This window comes from Staurois parvus, unplaced genomic scaffold, assembly GCF_062004578.1.
Source record: "Staurois parvus isolate SC_StPar_1 unplaced genomic scaffold, SC_StPar_1.0 ptg000154l, whole genome shotgun sequence".
Lineage (NCBI taxonomy): Eukaryota > Metazoa > Chordata > Amphibia > Anura > Ranidae > Staurois > Staurois parvus.
The window spans coordinates 9,835,175-9,853,607 of record NW_028317950.1 but is presented as its reverse complement, the minus strand read 5'-3'; the positions used below and the strand labels follow the sequence as shown (position 1 = coordinate 9,853,607).

Genomic DNA, 18,433 nt, shown 5'->3' with positions numbered 1-18,433 from the left:
TCACTCCAGTGCACGGCTATTTCTTTTAAGATTTCTTGTGTCGTCAGCCTGCCAAGGTTGTAATGTTTGGGGCCTAATACTTTGTGTAGTGAGAGGAGCAAGTGAGTCCAGTGTCGATGAGAGTGAACTGTTATAGACTGAAGTGGCCAGGTCAGAGCAGGAGAGGGGAGAGATTTTGTCATAGAGGTAGTCAGTTGCAGAGTAGAGAAGAGAAGGATTAAAGTGGCAAGGGTTTCTACTGGTAATTGTTTGCTGCTTGGAGAGATAAGTGGTCAAAGACAAGGACATAGTGAAGGTGATGAGGTTGTGATCAGAAAGGGGGTGTTGGTGAGGTTGTAGGGAGCGCAAAGATGGGAGAAAAAAGGTAAAAATATTACCATCAGAGTTATTATTATTCAGTCTGGTGTGGATACACCTGATTTAACACATAGAAGTACTCCATTTGCCATTCCACGCCAACATATATATAGGGTCTAGATGTTCTTCACACATGGCATAGATCCACCCTGAGAAAGTCCACATTGTGGATGAAACACATCAGTGGTTTAATCAGGAGATTTTACTTACTGACCAGCAGATGACCTTAGGAGATGACACCCCATGCAGCTCTATACTAACACTTGGTCCATCCAGAATACATTTAGTCTAAATGAAAGCCTTGTGCTGCTGTGTCCTCCTTTAGATAAAGTCTTCCTTCTCCAATGTCCCCCCACCCCCGCTTCTGTAATCTTCTGGTGCAGCAGGGGTTAATATAGTTAAGGGCCTGTCAAAGGCTCTCATCAAGAGAGTCCAGCTCTGCCCACCCTTTCCACCCAGCTGTTCCATTCATAGGAGGCATACTACAGCTTATGTGAATGAAAAAGGATTCATGAATAGAAGAGGTGGACCTTTCCATCATCCTCCCATCCTCCATTCATAGATCATAATTTATTCATAGAAACTGTAGTACAGGTTCTCTGAATGGAACAGCTAGGTGGAAAGGGTGGGTATAGTCAGGCTCCCTTGATTAGAACCTGTGACAGCCTCTTATTTACTTTACCTCCTGTTGCACCAGAAAAAGACAGTGGGGAGGGAAGGGCATCAGAGGAGGAAGATTTCATCTAAAGAAGGACCCAGCAGCACAAGGTACACATCCTACTAAAGGTAAGTAACATCCTTTGTGCCTATTTTATTTTTTTTTCAGCTACATTTAGGCTTTTATGAAGAAAGACTATTTGTTTGATATGTTTTATAAATAAAGGAAACATTTTTCAAAATTCATGATCCTTTTTAACTTTTTATAATAAAAAAATTAAAAAGAGCAGTTAATAAATACCACCAAAGCTCTATCTGTGATATAAAATGATACCTCCCTCCTAGATTGTAAGCTCCAAGGAGCAGGGCCCTCCTATCCCTCTTGTATTGAACTGTAATGTTGCTGTATTGTCTCCCGTTATATTGGAAAGTTCTGAGCAAACTGTTGGCGCTATATAATCCTGTATAATAATAATAATAATAATAATATACAATTCATTTGGGTACACTATTGCATGGCAATTGTCAGTCAACCTATCACATCAACGAAAACTGAAAAATGACCTGGAAAGGAAAGGGTTGTAACATGCTGGTATTGAGGGGACTGTCTCAAGCCCTTTTATTTCTCCAAATAACAAAATATTCTATGATCTTTTTCCTTGGCAGGTATGAGAAGGCGTTGAGTGACTGCCGCCTGGCCCTAGCTCAGCTGAGAAACAACAGTGTTATAGATTACAAGCAACTTGGCCTCCGCCACCTACTCTTTACCTGGGAGGTAGGAATATGTCTTAGTAATGGGTTACAGGTGTTCTTTAATTGACAATTTCACACCAGTCCCACCTCCTGTGGGATCTTCACAATTCTGTTTTCTTATAGGAAAAGGCCAGATAAAAAAAGAAGCTCAAAATATCTCTGGGTACTTCAAATTGGAACTTTGCTGTGGTTGCAAACATTTTCTTCTTCATCCCTGACCACACATTTTCACACATGCCTCCTGGATTTCCCTTTTGCCAATTCACATGTCTGAAACTCCCTACATCATAATCGGCATGCACCATCTCTATTATAGTTATTTTTATTATCATTATACAGGATTTATATAGCGCCAACAGTTTGCGCAGTGATTTACAAAATGAAGGTAGACATTACAGTTACAATACAATTTGGTAGAAGAGGAAACAGAGGGCCCTGCTCTTTAGAGCTTACAGTCTAGGAGGAAGGTTGAGTGATACGAAAGGTAATACCTGTGGGGGGGATGAGCTGATGGAGGAAATAAATTGAAGTTTACTAGTTACACTGTGTTCCAAATTATTATGCAAATTATATTTTTCTAATTTACCTAAATAATTGATGTAAATAACAGTCAGCATAATTCTCATGTTATCAACTATTAAGAGTACAATTCAAATTTTATTGAACAAACCTCCTAATGATAACAGGATTTTTTTAAACATAAAACACTTCCAATGCACTGTTCCAAATTATTACACACAGTAAGTTTCAAAACACTTTAGAGGTTGTAAAGAACTGAAAATTGTCATTTGTTGTGTTTGCAGCATAATTACTGAAATCAAAAACTTTTAACAACATTTTAACTTTTTAAACATTTTTACAGGTCACGTTACATCGTATCATAGGACCCCTTATTTGATAGCAGCTTCACAAGTCTTGCATCCATTGAACTTGTGAGTTTTTGGACAGTTTCTGCTTGAATTTGTTTGCAAGATGTCAGAATAGCCTCCCAGAGCTGCTGTTTGGATGTAAACTTCCTCCCACCCTCATAGATCTTTTGCTTGAAGATGCTCCAAAAGTTCTCAATAGGATTGAGGTCAGGGGAGGATGGAGGCCACACCATGACTTTCTCTCCTTTTATCCCCATAACAGCCATTGATGCAGAGGTATTCTTTGCAGCATGAGATGGTGCATTGTCATGCATAAAGATGATTTTATTACGGAAAGAATAGTTCTTCCTTCTGTACCAGGGAAGAAAGTGGTCAGTCATAAACTCCACATACTTTGCAGAGGTCATCTTTACACCTTCGGGGACCCTAAAGGGGTCGACCAGCTCTGTTCCCATGATTTCGACCCAAAACATGACTCCACCACCGCCTTGCTGACGTTGAAGCCTTGATGGAACAGGGTGGCCGTTCACCAACCATCCACTACTCTATCCATCTGGACCATCCAGGGTTGCACGGCACTCATCAGTGAACGGGACTGTTTGAAAATTAGTCTTCATGTATTTTTCTGCCCAATGCAGCCGTTTCTGCTTGTGAGCATTGGTTAGTGGTGGCCGAATAGAAGGTTTATGCACAGTTGCAAGACTCTGGAGGACTCTGCACCTTAATGTCTGTGGGACTCCAGAGGCACCAGCAGCTTCAAATATCTGTTTGTTGCTATGTAAAGGTATTTTAGCAGCTGCTCTCTTGATCCGATGCATGGATCTGGCAGAAATCTTCCTCAATATGCCTTTATCTGCACGAACCCGTCTGTGCTCTGAATCAGCCACAAATCTCTTCATAGTGCGATGATCACGCTTAAGTTTTCATGAAATATCTAATGTTTTCATACCTCGTCCAAGGCATTGAACTATTTCACTCTTTTCAGCAGCAAAGAGATCCTTTTTCTTCCCCAATATTGTTTGAAAATGGCGATCTGCTTAATAATGTGGAACACCGTCCTTTAGTAGTTTTTCCTTAAATTGGGCTCACCGGCCAATCTAATTATTACAGGTGTCCGAGATTGTTTTCAGTGATCAAAAGAGCCCTGACACACAATGCCATCCATGAGTTAAACTGAAAAACAAAATATTTCATCTTTTGTGACTTAAATAGAATTTGCATAATAATGTGGAACGCGGTGTAGAAGCAGGATTGTTTAAAAGTGGATAGATTAGGAGATAACCAGACAGATTGGGGTAGGGAGTTCCATAGTATGGGAGCAGCTCGGGAGAAGTCCTGGAGGCGAGCATGGGAGGAGGTGACACAGGAACTAGAGAGCAGAAGGTCTTGAGAGGATCAAAGAGATCGGTTTGGTTGATATTTTGAGTCCAGGTTGGTGATGTAGCTGAGGGCAGAGTTGTGGATGGCTTTGTAAGTTGTTAGTATTTTGAATTTTATTCGTTGGGTGAGTGGAAGCCAGTGGAGGGATTGGCAGAGAGGAGTAGCAGACACTGAATGGTTGGTAAGATGGATGAGCCTGGCAGCAGTATTCATGATGGACTGGAGGGGGGATAGCCTATGTAAAGGTAAGCCAATGAGGAGGGAGTTGCAGTAGTCGCAGCGAGAGAGGGCAAGTGGTTAAGTTGCTCCATCCTAATGCACTGTACTGAACTTCACAGTCTGTTGTACATTGCTGTACTGATCATGTCAGATGCAATTGTTGTATTTGGTTTCTTTTACCTAAATAAAAACCATATCTGTGAAAAAAAAAATCTACCACATTGTGTCTAATAAAGAGGCAGTTACAGATGTAAGTTTTCTAATAACGTTTTTCTGTACAGGTCCTTTTTAACACCGCGATCGTCCTTTGCCACCTGGGGAAATGGGACGCTGCACAGGAGGAGCTCAAAGTGGCTGTTAGCTATCTATCCAGCGAATCTAAAAATGCCCAGCTGGAATCAGCCTTGGACCATGTTCAGGTGAACAAGTTTTGTTTTGTCGATTACTATAATTCACCATGGAAAGTCTGAAAAAGTGCATGCAGAAGATTGCTGTGGTGTCACCCACAATATCCAGTTGGATTCCAGCAGTTACATTTCCTTAAAGTAAAACCATACTGGTTTTGAAAAGTAAATAATTTCCTACAAAACGCACCTTTGGTATTTAAGAAATGGATATCCAGAGCCCCCCTCATATCCGACTGAACAGATAATTGCTGTGGGTACAATGATTTGGGGTCATTTTATTGTATGTTTTTAAACTTTTAACCTTATTTACTATATTTTTGTGAGTTAAAAAGTGAATGAAATATATATATATTTAGATTTTTTTTTATATATAAAAGTTTGGTTTATAATAAACATTTACGGTATTAAAGATGAGAAAGAACTTCCATAGTACTATGTTTTTTAAAGAGAGCATAACATGTATTATTTCAGGCATGTTGTCTCTTACTGATATTTCAGATGAAGCCTCTCAGAGGCAGGGGGAGAGAAGGGGGAGGTGTCACTGACTCAAAAACTTTCATGTCTAAATATCAGCTTGAGTTACTGAGTTCTGTAAGCAATACAATTTTTAAAACAAGAGGGAAGGAAAATGGAAACCCAGGGAAAAGTATTCTAAAGCTTCAGTGGTTAGTATATTATATACATACTGTATGTATGTAATATATATTTACCTTTATAGAAAATATTTATTTAAAGTGTATTTTTTAGTCCTGATCATAATCATAAAAGAATATATACATTATACAAAACAGTATGCATTCCCATTAAAGGGTAGCTATTTTTTTATTAAACAAATATGTTGGGGCCCATTTACATTTGAGCAGTGTGCTATGGACGCACATGAGTGAGCATTATGTCACATGTCACGTGGGTTGCATTAAGGCAGTTCATTGAAATCAATGAGCTTGCAGTGCACGAAATAGTCCCAATTATTGCATGTGTTACATACTTTTTGCTGCTATACACTATGGTGCATTGGGATTCTTCTCAAAATCAATTGCAGTGCAATGTGTGAAAGCATGTAATGTACATTGCAGTATTGCATGTATTGATGTAAATCATCCCTCAAGGATGGCTACTTTTATTAAATAGAAAAATTATTGTGAGATGTGAATAATTACATTGGTTATAGCATATCACAATAGTATTTTTGTGATGGGGAAGATTTCAGTTCGGAAGTGGACATCTTGTATGGATCCCACAGTTTTGTTTACATCAAAACTTTGTATCTTCTTTGGCATTCCCATGGTCAACTATTTTACTAGCTCTGCTATGCAGCCATGGGCAACACTACTATTAGAGATTTAGAAAAAGTGAGTGCTCTATTACAACTTTATCCCCCCTTTTTTGGTGTAAAGGGCAGACAACGGTTCTCAATCAAATGTGCTTTATCAGATAACTAAAATTTAGCCATTAAGGTTTTAAGGTATTAATAGTTCAGTTTTGTCAGAGCTACAATAAAAATATTATATAATAACAAATATCAGAACCACAGTGGTATGCAAAAATGTAAACATCATAATATATAGCAAGTAAAACATGATTGCTATTATGATACATTATATTATATTTGTAATATATTATGATATTGCATGATGTATTATGATTTGTATTTCACATTTTTATAGTATGGTCTCTTACTTTATTTACACTGTATTTTTTTTATGAATGTTCTTTGTATTTATAATATGTTCAAAGCCCTGACGAAGGGGTCTGATAATGTCCCGAAATGTGTTGGGTAAAAAAAAAATCCATCTAATAAATAAAGCATCTTTGATTGAGAACTATTCATCTGCCTTTTCCTCCAAAAGAGGTTTGCCCCTTCTGGTTGGGGTGAAGAGAAGTGCCACTGTAAAGCGGGATGGCAGAAGAAAGCTGATCAGCTCCAGATGGTAGTTTATTTATCCTATCATTGGGAGTCTTGGGCAGGTAGTGGGGAAAGTGAAGAAGTGTTCTCCAATCACTTAAAGCCTCATTAATATTTTACACGTTAGGCCCAGCAGTATTTACTGTTTGCAGCCCTTGATGACACTCCCTAGGTCTATGTCATTATAATAACATGACTTCTCATAGTTACACCTAGATATGACCTAATCATGGAACATGTGTTCTTCCACAGAAACGTGTGTTGCTCCAGCCACTGCATGTACCAGAGAGTGAGCTCTTCAGGCCTAGAAAGCAGGAAGTTGAGCAGCTAAAATCCAAAGATTTCCTGGGGAAACCAAAGGTGATCTTATTTAGTGACAATGGGATGACTCAGTACCAAATGTCAACATTCAAACTTGTGGTAATAACTGGTTGGTTTGGTTCTAAGTGCACATTCCACACAATAATAAACATTGCAGTCATACATCCAGCTACTCTGGCTGTTAAAACATTCCCTTTTTTTATTTTTATTTTACAATTACATTTAATCCTTTGTTATTCTTTTCTATATATTGCCAATGGGATGGCTTGATTTCTCTGCACTGTGACCAATTATCGGAGCACTTTTTCACCTCACTTATTGAATTAAATATATATATATATACCTAGAAAAGTGACAGCAGAAGAAGAATGAGTGGTCCATCAAGTATTTTTTTTGTTTGTTTTGTTTTTTGCTTTTTTTTTTTTTGTTAACGTTGTAGATCTAGAGTTGTCCCAAGCACGTTTGAAGCTATTTACTGTTGACTGCCTCACTACCTCTTCTAGAAATTTATTCCAAGCATCAACTACTCTTTCAGTAAAATAGTACTTTCTGAGATTAGTTTTGAACTTTCCTTCAGTTACCTTAAGGTCATGTCCCTGTGTTCTTGATTTTGGTTTCATGTTAAAAACTCTGCCCTCCTGAACAAAAACTACTCCATCTAGTATTTTGCATGACCTCCATGATTTGTAAGGACAGCACCAAGTCTTCTAGGCATGGAATGAACAAACTGGCAACTTATTGCAACATCTATCATTTTCCATCTTCAAGAATGACCTTTTAGAGCCTGGATGCTGAATGGAGAGTGATGCTCAACTTGTCTCTTCAGAATTCCCCATAGGTGTTCGATTGGGTTCAGATCGGGAGACATACTTGGCCACTGAATCGCTTTCACCCTGTTCTTCTTCAGAAATGCAACAGTGACCTTAGATGTGTGTTTTGGATCATTGTCATGTTGGAAAAGTGCAAGATGACCAAGGCCACCGAGTGATGGTAGCATCTTCTGTTTCAATATAGAGCTGTACATCTGAGAATTTATGATACAATCAATGAAATGCAGCTCCGTGACACCAGCAGCACTCATGCAGCCCCACAGAAGGACACTGCCACCACCATGTTTCACTGTAGGCACCATGCATTTTTCTTTGTTCTTCTCACCTTTGTGATGTGATACAGTTTTGAAGCCATCAGTTCCAAAAACATTTATCTTGGTCTCATCACTCCCGGTAGTCTTCTTTTTCAGCATAGGCCCTGGCAAATTCCAGGTGGGCTTTTTTGTGCATGGGCTGTAGGAGAGGCTTCCTTCGTGGATGACACCCATGCATGCTATTCCTCTGCAGTGTATGCCATATTGTGTCATGGGAAACAATCACCCCAGTTTGGCTTTCTACTTCCTTAGCTAACTGCAGTGAACTTGCATGGCGATTTTCTTCTACCCTTCTCATCAGAAAACACTCCTACCAAGGTGTTAACTTCCCTAGATGGCCTGAACGTCTCAGTGAGATGGTTGAAGTTCCAGCTTTGTTAAATTTTTGTTTCACGTTTGCTACAGTATTCTGACTGATAAGTAAAGCTTTGCTGATCTTGTAGCTTTCACCTTTCTTGTGTAAAGAAATCATTTTCTTTCTAAGGCCTTGTGACATTTCTCTTACATGTGGTGCCATTGCTGACACCATGAAATGGGAAGGGGTTTTCTTTGTTAAGTAATGCCCTTTCATAATCAACTGTCTGCTGGACACCTGTTTAATGAATAATTAGACTCACACTTATGCAGGCCATATTTTTCGGCCGAAAATAAAATCGGTCGATTTTCGGATCGTTATTGGGCTAATTGTTCGCCCGTTTTTCGGTATTTTGGCAGATTTTTTTATCGGTAAAGTTGGAAAAAAATCGGCCCATTTTGACGATCGGCCAATTTATTGCGGCAATTATGGGCAAATCGGCCGATCTTTTTACCGATATAAAAATCTGTGCATGAGCAGTGACCTGCAAGAGGAAGACAAAAAGAAGAAGAAAAAGAAGAAGAGGATGAAGAAGAGGATGAAGAAGAAGAGGATGAAGAAGAAGAGGATGAAGAGGAAGAAGAAGAAGAAGAGGATGAAGAAGAAGAGGATGAAGAAGAGGATGAAGAAGAGGATGAAGAATAAGAGGAAGAAGAAGAGGATGAAGAAGAAGAAGAAGAGGAAGTAGAAGAAGAAGAAGAGGATGAAGAGGATAAAGAAGAAGAAGAGGATGAAGAAGAAGAGGAAGATGAAGAAGAAGAGGATTAAGAAATAGAGGAAGATAAAGAAGAGGATGAATAAGCTGAAGAAGAGGATGAAGAAGCTGAAGAAGAGTGTCAGGAATGGACTGGCCAGCAATGGTGGGACTCACCTGCCTTTTGATCTGCAGTACCAGGGCTGGCCAGCGGGTGCTCCCAGCAATCAGAGACTCAACCTTTCAGCCAGCTAACACCTGAAACTGATGATACTGGTGTATTTAAGGGATGGCCAGACTTGCAGACTCTGCCTTGGTGTTGTGTTTGTCCTGGGCCCTGTATCTGTCCTGCATCCTGTTTCTGTTCCTTTGCTGACCCTCTGTACTATGCTGCTTGCTACCTGTTCTGATCCCTGGCTTGTGACCCTGACCATCCCTCTGCTTGACCCTCTGTACTACGCTGCTTGCTACCTGCTGAACCTGGCCTGTGACCCCGACCATTCTCCGCTTGCTCCCCCTGTACCTACCTGCCCAATTGATATTGACCCGGCCTGCCTGACGACGCTTGCTTGTATGTACTGTTATCTGTGGGTGGTTGGTTTGGTTTGTTTGCACTGTATTATGTTTAGTATTGCACTGCGTTTATGTTTGTATTGTTAGTGTTAATAAATTATATTGTTTATCCCATATCTGAAGTCTGCGTTTCCCTGCGTCAGTCACACATCTCTGGTCATACCTGGGAGCCCTGACATTGAGGAAGAGGATGAAGAAGAAGAGGATGAAGAAGAAGAGGATGAAGAAGAAGAGGAAGAAGAAGAAGAAGAAGAAGAGGAAGAAGAAGAAGAAGAGGAGGATGAAGAAGAGGAAGAAGAGGAGGATGAAGAAGAAGAGGATGAAGAAGAAGAGGAAGCAGAAGAAGAAGCAGAAGAAGAGGATGAAGAAGAAGAAGATGAAGAAGCAGAAGAAGAGGATGAAGAAGAAGAAGAAGCAGAAGAAGAGGATGAAGAAGAAGATGAAGAAGCAGAAGAAGATGAAGAAGAAGAGCATGAAGAAGAAGAGGATGAAGAAGAGGATGAAGTAGCTGAAGAAGAGGATGAAGAAGATAAAGAAGAGGATGAAGAAGAGGATGAAGAAGAAGAGGAATTCCAGTCCGGCAAAAAGTGTCCCTGCTGAGAGCTCCGCTATTTCTTTGACAGTTCCTTGACATTTATAGTGGCTGCAACATTGTATCTATTTGTTTCCGAATAAAAACATCTGTATCCTAAATGGATACAAATAGATACATTGTTGCAACCGCTATAAATGTCAAAGAACTGTCAAAGAAATAGCGGAGCTCTCTGCAGGGACACTTTTTGCCGGCTGTAGACGGCATGAAAATCGGCCGATTTTTTTTTTTTTTTTTTTACCGTTCCTGGTAACGTCGGCCGCTTGAACGACCAATTTTTCGGTTTTTTAAAGAAAAATCGTCCAGTTTTCTCCCCATCTATGGCCTGCATTAGTTGAATTCTTGTTAATTAGGATTTTGTTGTCTAAAATTTAGCCTTGCTCCTAAGGCTGCATTCACACTTGAGCGTTTTGTAGCTTGAAGCTTGAAGCTTGAAACTCCAAAAAAAGCTCAAACTTAAAAAATCAATTGTTCTCTATGGTGCCTGTTCGCACATTCAGGTGTGAACAGGCACCATAGAGAACAATTGCATTTTTAGGTTTGAGCTTTTTTGGAGCTAGAAGCTTCGAGTTTCAAGCTACAAAACGCTCAAGTGTGAATGCAGCCTTAGATTGTCATTTGGGTGTATTAATTTTTGCAACATGGTCTTGAATGAATTTGTTAGGAAAAATACATTTTTGTGTGTGCAAATTAACAAATCTTGTTTGCAATCAATGGCCCACATTTGTGGGAGTTTTTTTTATAGTATAGTGTCCCATAGAAAATGTTGATTCTGAAAGGAAAGTAACAGTTTTCTGACAAATCTATTGGGGTGTACTCATTTATGCTGAGCACTGTATATTTAGCTATTTGCCTGGAATTCATCTTTTAACTGTTCAGTATTTGCCAAAAACTGAAAAATGAGTTCGGGATGGACTGATCCTATAACATATCTGATTTTTTATCACTTAGGTCATCTCCTCTGTGGTTCCAAATGATCAATACAGTGGATTTGAGCCCCTCCGCCCTCAGGTACTGTGAATTTATTTTAAAGTCCTTAAAGTGGAGTTCCAGTCACACTATAAAAAAAATAAAAGTCAACAGTCCACGAAAACTGTACTTGCTGACTTTTAAAAATCAGCCACTCACCTGTCCCTCAATCTCGCAGTGTCCTCTTTGCAGCCCGTTTTACCTGCAATCCGGTTTTCCCAGCTCTGGCATCTTCAGTGTGGGCAACCCGGCTTTGACAGCTTGCGGCTTCACAGCTGGGTGCACCCTGCATATGTGTGAGTAGCGCTGCGCTTTCTGAATGTCTCGTAGTCTTCTGGGACTTGTCACATGTCAAAGAAGACGACAGGGAGTGAGAGGGGGGGGGCAATTTCTGCTTCCGATCTCCTAGGGAGCTTGTACCTGCCTGTCAATCCTTAATGGGGAGCAGGGGACCAGTCTTTAAAGCGGAACTTCCCCTTTTGGGTGAAGCTCCACTTTAATTTCTCATCATATTGTAAAGTACTGTACAATTTTGTTTTGAGAATATAGAGAACTATTAATGGTTGAATTCTATTTTAAAACGAGTCTGGACATGTTGGAACCTCTGTCAGGTTTTTCTTAGCATATTTTTTTTAGTTTAAAGTAGTTGTAAAGGCAAAAGTTTTTTTGCCTTAATGCGTTCTCTCAATTAAGGTTAAAAAAAACCTTTCAATGCCAGTTCCCCCCCCCAGCACCCCCTTAAATACTTACCTGAGCCTGAACTTAATCCAGCGCTGTGCCTGCCTGCAACAACACTACTCTTTCGGCAGCAGCCATTGGTCTTTTGGTAGATTGGCTTTGTCATGCTGTACAACAACCGTTATTAGAACTAATATTAGAACCATATTAGATGTAAATTAATATATACCAGATAGTTCAGTTTTTTGTCATCTTATCTACTTACCATACCATTGTTGCATCCTTTCTATTGGTATATTTCTTTTTGGTCTTTGAGCTATCTGACAGGTGGTTCTTTTTTCACCATCATGGGTACTTCTGTAGATGTACTTTTACTGACCTCTACCTCTTGGTCAAATCAGCCCCAGGAACTTTTTAGTTTTTCCATAGAGTCCCATGCTGTGTAGTGGAAAAGACCTCTGATTTCTGAACTGTGATCGAGTTTCCAATATTAAAGTGGTGAGTGAGTCTTTGGGGTTGTATACTAAAGGCAAATAGACTGACCATTTTGAAAGTGCAGTTGCTCTAGAGCTTAGAAAATGAGGGGAAGACTTCAATCATCCAACCACGTGCAGGAATAAATGCTGTTTTTTTTTCTTGCATGTGATTTGGGTATCTTTTGTAAAGTGAACCTTTACCTCATTTACTAAGCTCTGGAACAACTGCACTTACAAAGTGCACAGTGTATTTGCCTTTAATGAATCAACCCCTTGCTCATGTTCAGTATGTCTAATGCAAGAACAAGGAAACAGAGGGCGCACCAGCCTAGTGCATTACCTGAGAGTTCGCTTTATTGAGTTAAAAGGAGATATATACATAATGACTGACATGTTTCGAGGGGCGATCCCCTCTTCATCAGAGCCAATATCTATAATAGAGCTAATATATATAATAGATATTAGTTCTGATGAAGAGGGGATTGCCCCTCGAAACGTGTCAGCCATTTGAGGGTCTTCTCGTGTTTTGGGAGCTGACCTGGTGACGTGATTGCTTTGGATACTCATATGCCTTTGTCAACACAGTCATGTATGAGTATATATCTCCTTTTAACTCAATAAAGTGAACTCTCAGATAATGCACTAGGCTTGTGCACCCTCTGTTTCCTTGTTTTTGCAGTGAGTTCTTTGGGTTTTCCTCAACCCTTAGAGGGCAACAAGGCGTGTGCTGATGTTTTCCAGGACCGGAAATATTTCCATCATTTCACCACTCTTGAGCGCAGGAGGCAGTTTTTGTGTTCTTTAGTTTGTCTAATGAATTCAAATGTAAGTGCAGCATACTATTTATATTAACTATTTATGTTCAGATTTTTAGAGTTTTTTATGATTCTATGATTTTATATGATCTTAAATGTTTTTATTGTATGAACACTTCTATTCACATAAGCACTCTATGATTGCATTTGTCACTTATGCTTTAGTGCTGCACTTACTTTTGAATTGATGACTGTGGGTTTGTTTTAAGGGAGCAAATGCAAGGTCTTTACCAAATAAAATGTGTTTGTTGCTGATGAACTTTGCCAGCAAGATCCTGCACATAGAGCCCTCCAGCACAGTGCTGTGGTGCTTCCATCTTCACCCAAGGTGGGTGAAGATGGAAGCACCACAGCACTGTGCTGGAGGGCTCTATGTGCAGGATCTGGCTGGCAAAGTTCATCAGCAACAAACACATTTTATTTGGTAAAGACCTTGCATTTGCTCCCTTAAAGCATATGAGCTTTGATACTTGAGGAGGGTATATCTTCACTTGCCAATTGGTCAGGTTGAATATTGTCTACTTGATGACTGCCCGCACCATCCTACCTGAGGAGCCACCAGTTTGAGGGATCCAGAGGTGATCTACATTTGCTTTGTGGCCCTGCGGGGTCGTGGAGTGGAGGTGAGAGGCCATTGCAGCCATACTGCTTGGGATCACGTTTGGAGGGTGTTGTGATTCACCTGCACGTCTTGGAAATAACAGCATTTGTATGAACTGTGGACATTTTATTTTGCACAAAGCAACTGTTATCTGCTTGGCTTCTCTTGTAGATACTCACCTGGTCTTCATTGGGTACCCTTTGGGTACTAGGGGTCACTATCTCTTTTATATCCTCATGTGGATTTGGGTCATCTATTGCCCCGTTAAGGTCTATTTTTTAGTATTCTACTTTATGTAAATCACTTTTAATACCTCTTGAGTGTTATATTATTAGTTATAGCGCTGCATCACTTTTATATTTATTTGTACTATTGTTCCTATTTGGTATAGGTTAGATGCTGGCTGCTTTTTAGTTAAGTTCATTATTTACCGTAAAAGCGCAGGAGGACATTTTTTTGTATTTTATCTGTGGGTTTGTTACCTTGCCTTTTGTGCTAGCAGCTACCTTATTATCTGTGCTCACCTCATATCTTTTGTTATATCTCTAGTTTGTCTCTTAGCTTGGCCTGTGTAGCAGCAATTCTCTGTCAGGTTTTTATTGTAATCTGTGACCCCATTTAGTGGATTTCCTTCACTTCCTGTGTAGGCTCTGGGACAGGAAGTGAGCAGAATCTCTCTAATGGGGAAGCAGATAACAATAACAATTTATTTTTTGAATTGCGTAGAAAAACAGTAAATCCTTTGTAAGGTTATTGCTATTTCCTACTTTGGGCAGGTTCCCTTTACTTACTGTGTTCTCACATTTATGTTTATGGGAAGTAATGTGAAATTATAATTATGTGATATACAAACAGGAGTAACTCAAATAATTTGGGCTGAAGTTACACTTTAACAGTATCACCAGTATCTTTGGATTGTGTATTACAACTTTGTTTTTCTTCCTGCAGAAACCCGGATTTTATGAGCCTTGTCAGGAAGCCATGCAGTGAGTTCTTGTTTAGTTCTTCCATTTTGGGGCTAGTTCTCAGTGTCCAATACAAACCGTGTGCATCCCACAAGAAAGGGCTGCTTCAAGGCCCCAACTGTTCCAGGTCCATTGTCACTACCAGCTGAACACAGTGACCATGAGTGGCAAAGATTGTGGGGCCTATTTATTATATTTTCAGCAAAAAATCACACATTTTCAATTAAACTTCATTTAGAACACATTGATAAATAGATCTTTCTTTATCTCCACTTAACTATATAATAATATACATGTAAAAACACTCATCAGACAGGATCAATAAATACATGTGTACGCTTATTGCCTCCTCTGTAACCTCTGACATCACTTTGCATTGTCCTTTGTTATACACAAAAGTAAAAATTGGATTTTATAGATGCAACCTCCTAGGAAACAATAAAACACATTTTAAATGCTCATAATAAGGTACATTGATAATCATTTCTTAATATATTTCTATTAAAACATTTATAGCTGGTTATATACCATGCCTGTGTTTAATACATATTATACACAGGTATAGTTTACCTCTGTATTGGAAGGCAACATGTTTCTAGATGGACTGGATTCTTACTGCCTGATTCAAACAATCATTTGGCCTGTTGAATGTCATCTTGGAAAGTATTTACAACAGGGCATGTGTAACAAAAGGTTGCATATCAAAATCCTGGTCCTGGGAGTTCACACAGACCCCCTAGCGGTGGGGCATGGAGATAAGAGGTCCTCAGCTCAGATTCTCTGGTGACATGAAGATTAAAAAAAAAGATTACAGGACTTCTAACCAGAAGGAAGAAACCAGATGGGGACTGGAATGTTGACCTGGGTTGTTGGCAATATAGCAGTGCTCCCTGGTGGAGACGACATACTTCCGGGAGGATGGCTGGGGTAATTCTACACTTCCTAATGAATAGGGAGGACAGCCCCTAGAGAGTTCTGGATGTTTTCTCATTGGACGGAGGACTACACCAGGCGGGTCAACGGTATGTGTGTGGGTGGTGCTTGAAAGGGTTTTTAAACACAGTTTTGGCCATGCTTCTGTCTCTGTTTGTCCACCTTTCCTACCTTGGGATCCAGCTAAAAGATACTCAGCTTTGGGGACGAACTTACATAATGTATCATCTTTACTATTATTCCTATATACTCTGTAATATTGGTTTAGATTTCTCTGTTAGTATTTTACTTCATTTGTAAATAAAATAAGACCTTGCTTCTTTGAGCATTGTGGTTGTTATTATAGCTAATATTGCAGTATATTACGTCCTTCAGTATTGTCAAAGTTTATATATATGCTAAATAATTATAGGAACTGACAAATTAGTACATAATTCTGATAAATAGGGGGGAATTTCCAGAAAATCACCCCCCCCCCATTTATAGATTTCACTCTGAATATTTGCCCAAGAATGTTCAAGACATTCCAATACAAATATTTAATATAAATATCAATATAGTACAGCATTGATCATTAAAATTCCATTCAGGCAAGATTTAATATTATTCAATAGTACCTCTGGACTCCTGATGAAGCTAGCTGTGAAACTTGTCAAGTCTTGAATTTGCCTGAATGGATTTTTGATGCTGTTAAACTGTATTGATATATTTTTTGCATGTGTATTGGAATGTCTTCAAACTGTTGGCGCTATATAAATCCTGTATAATAATAATAATAATTTTCAGGCAAAATAATCAGTTATTCAATACCTGTGTATAATAGGTTATACACACTAGGCATGGTATATAGCCAGCTATAAGCATTTTTAATAAAAATTTATTTAAAAAAAATGGTTGTCAGTAAACACTTTTCCTGAATATTTGAATGTTTTTTTGTTTTCTTGGAGGTTGCACCTATAAAATCCCTTTGCTGATGTTGGGAAATAGTGCTAGTAGCTACTCATCTTTGTCTCTTTTTAAAGTGTTACTAAACCCACAACAGTAAAATCAGTCTGTATATGCAGTAAAGCATGCTTGTTATACTCACTGTGGAATCTAAGGGATTAATCCTCTGCATTGTGTAAAAGGCTCTTTGGTCCTGTTTTCTCTGCCCCTCCTTAGTGTGTATTGCTAGAGAAGTTTTTTTTTCTTGGGAGAGTGCATGTGATCAGCACTCAGCACTCAGGATAGTAGGGATGCCAGGGGGCATGGCCTGAGAAGCCGCATTTCACATGTATACATTCACACTAATGTCCTCCTGTTATCTCCTGATAAGACACTGCACATGCTCAGTTTGGTGTATATTGCTAGAGAAGTTTTTTTTCTTGGGAGAGTGCATGTGATCAGCACAGGGCTAATCAGTACTGTCCAGACAAAGGTCAGGGGTTCTGCATCCTCCTAGAGCAGAAAGAAAACTCCTCCTACAAGCTTTAACCAGTGCTCTACTGAAGTCACAAGACTGCTCTAACTGCTGATGAGAAAAGATATTTGGCAGTTTATATTTACTAAAATAATTGCATTTCCATGTTGTGTGTACTGTGGGAGACCAGATAGAGTGAATGCAGGGTCCTGGGTTTAGTAACATTTTAATAAACTATGTTATATTTAATTGCGCTGAGCAAACTATTGGCGCTATATAAATCCTGTACAATAAATCCTGTATAATAATTGTCAAATACTGTTTTGAATCCAGTGGAGTGAAGGACTTTATGTGCTGGTCCCCATTTTTGTTTGCATGTGATTTGATGAGTGTAGCTTTCCTATTGCTGTGCTTAGGGACTAGAACACTGAATTAATTTACATTCTGTAACCCTAACAGAGGTCGAGAGGCTGGATATCATCGTGTTTTGGTTCATTATTACCCAGAAAATTCCGGGGAGGTGGCTGTGAAGGCCAACAGCATTGTGTACATCCTGAATAAAGATGGGGACTGGGCTACTGCCATTCACGATGGTCAAGTAAGTAAAGAAAAAATATAATAGAATACAAGACGAGTATGGACCAAGGATTAGATTACTTTTTTCATGTTGTTTGTATGCATGCTACATACTGAGTAAGTGTAGCCCTTAGGATTGTTACCTCTCTCAGAGATCACAGTACTCCCCCTGACAGTGTTTTTATCTCCTTTTCTCTATAAAAGGGACAGAACCATGTTTGTTCAGACATCATTGAATGTCAGCATAATCTTCCTGGGCTGAGATGATGGTTCAGGGATAAAACAATGATGTAAATTCTGGTGCCTGTGCAGTTTTAGGCTGTATTTCTAAATGTCTGATACTGATCAGCCCCCTTCTTCAGCCTCTTACCTTGTTAGTTGCTGCAAATTTACAGTGAGTGATTGATGAGGGGAGAGGAGCTGAGGAAATGCTTCCTGGTGCCCTCCACGATCCTGGTGTCTTCATCATTTTTTTATTATCTCTTACAGAAAATCCTCATTCCCACCAGTTATCTGGAACCAATAAATACACCAAAAGCTGATATGACGGTAACCAATTTACTTTTTTTTGCCTTGCACAGTTATAAAAAAAAACAAGAGTGCTGCTAACTAGTTATAATAGGTGCACAAATGTATTCAAAGATAAGTCCACGCAAACAAAATTTGAGTTGTAGATGGATGCTATTGTGCTGGTTAGTTGAGAGTTGTGCTGACATTAAAATTGTGGGAGGTTTGATGAGATTTGTAAGATTTTATTAGATGTTTGAGATTACACTTACCCAATCAGACCACAC

At 39.3% G+C, this 18,433-nt stretch overlaps 1 protein-coding gene across 2 annotated transcripts in view; it reads left to right on the top strand.

The window, feature by feature from the left end:
• NOXA1 (NADPH oxidase activator 1) overlaps window positions 1-18,433 on the top strand; it is a 46,680-nt gene that overhangs the window by 11,170 nt on the left and 17,077 nt on the right. For both annotated transcript variants that reach the window (XM_089675026.1, XM_089675027.1), the window contains 7 exons: window positions 1,681-1,789; window positions 4,517-4,654; window positions 6,801-6,908; window positions 11,179-11,238; window positions 14,715-14,752; window positions 17,523-17,661; window positions 18,129-18,188. In XM_089675026.1, the coding sequence (XP_089531152.1) occupies window positions 1,681-1,789; window positions 4,517-4,654; window positions 6,801-6,908; window positions 11,179-11,238; window positions 14,715-14,752; window positions 17,523-17,661; window positions 18,129-18,188 (652 nt within the window). The remainder of the gene's footprint in view (window positions 1-1,680; window positions 1,790-4,516; window positions 4,655-6,800; window positions 6,909-11,178; window positions 11,239-14,714; window positions 14,753-17,522; window positions 17,662-18,128; window positions 18,189-18,433) is intronic.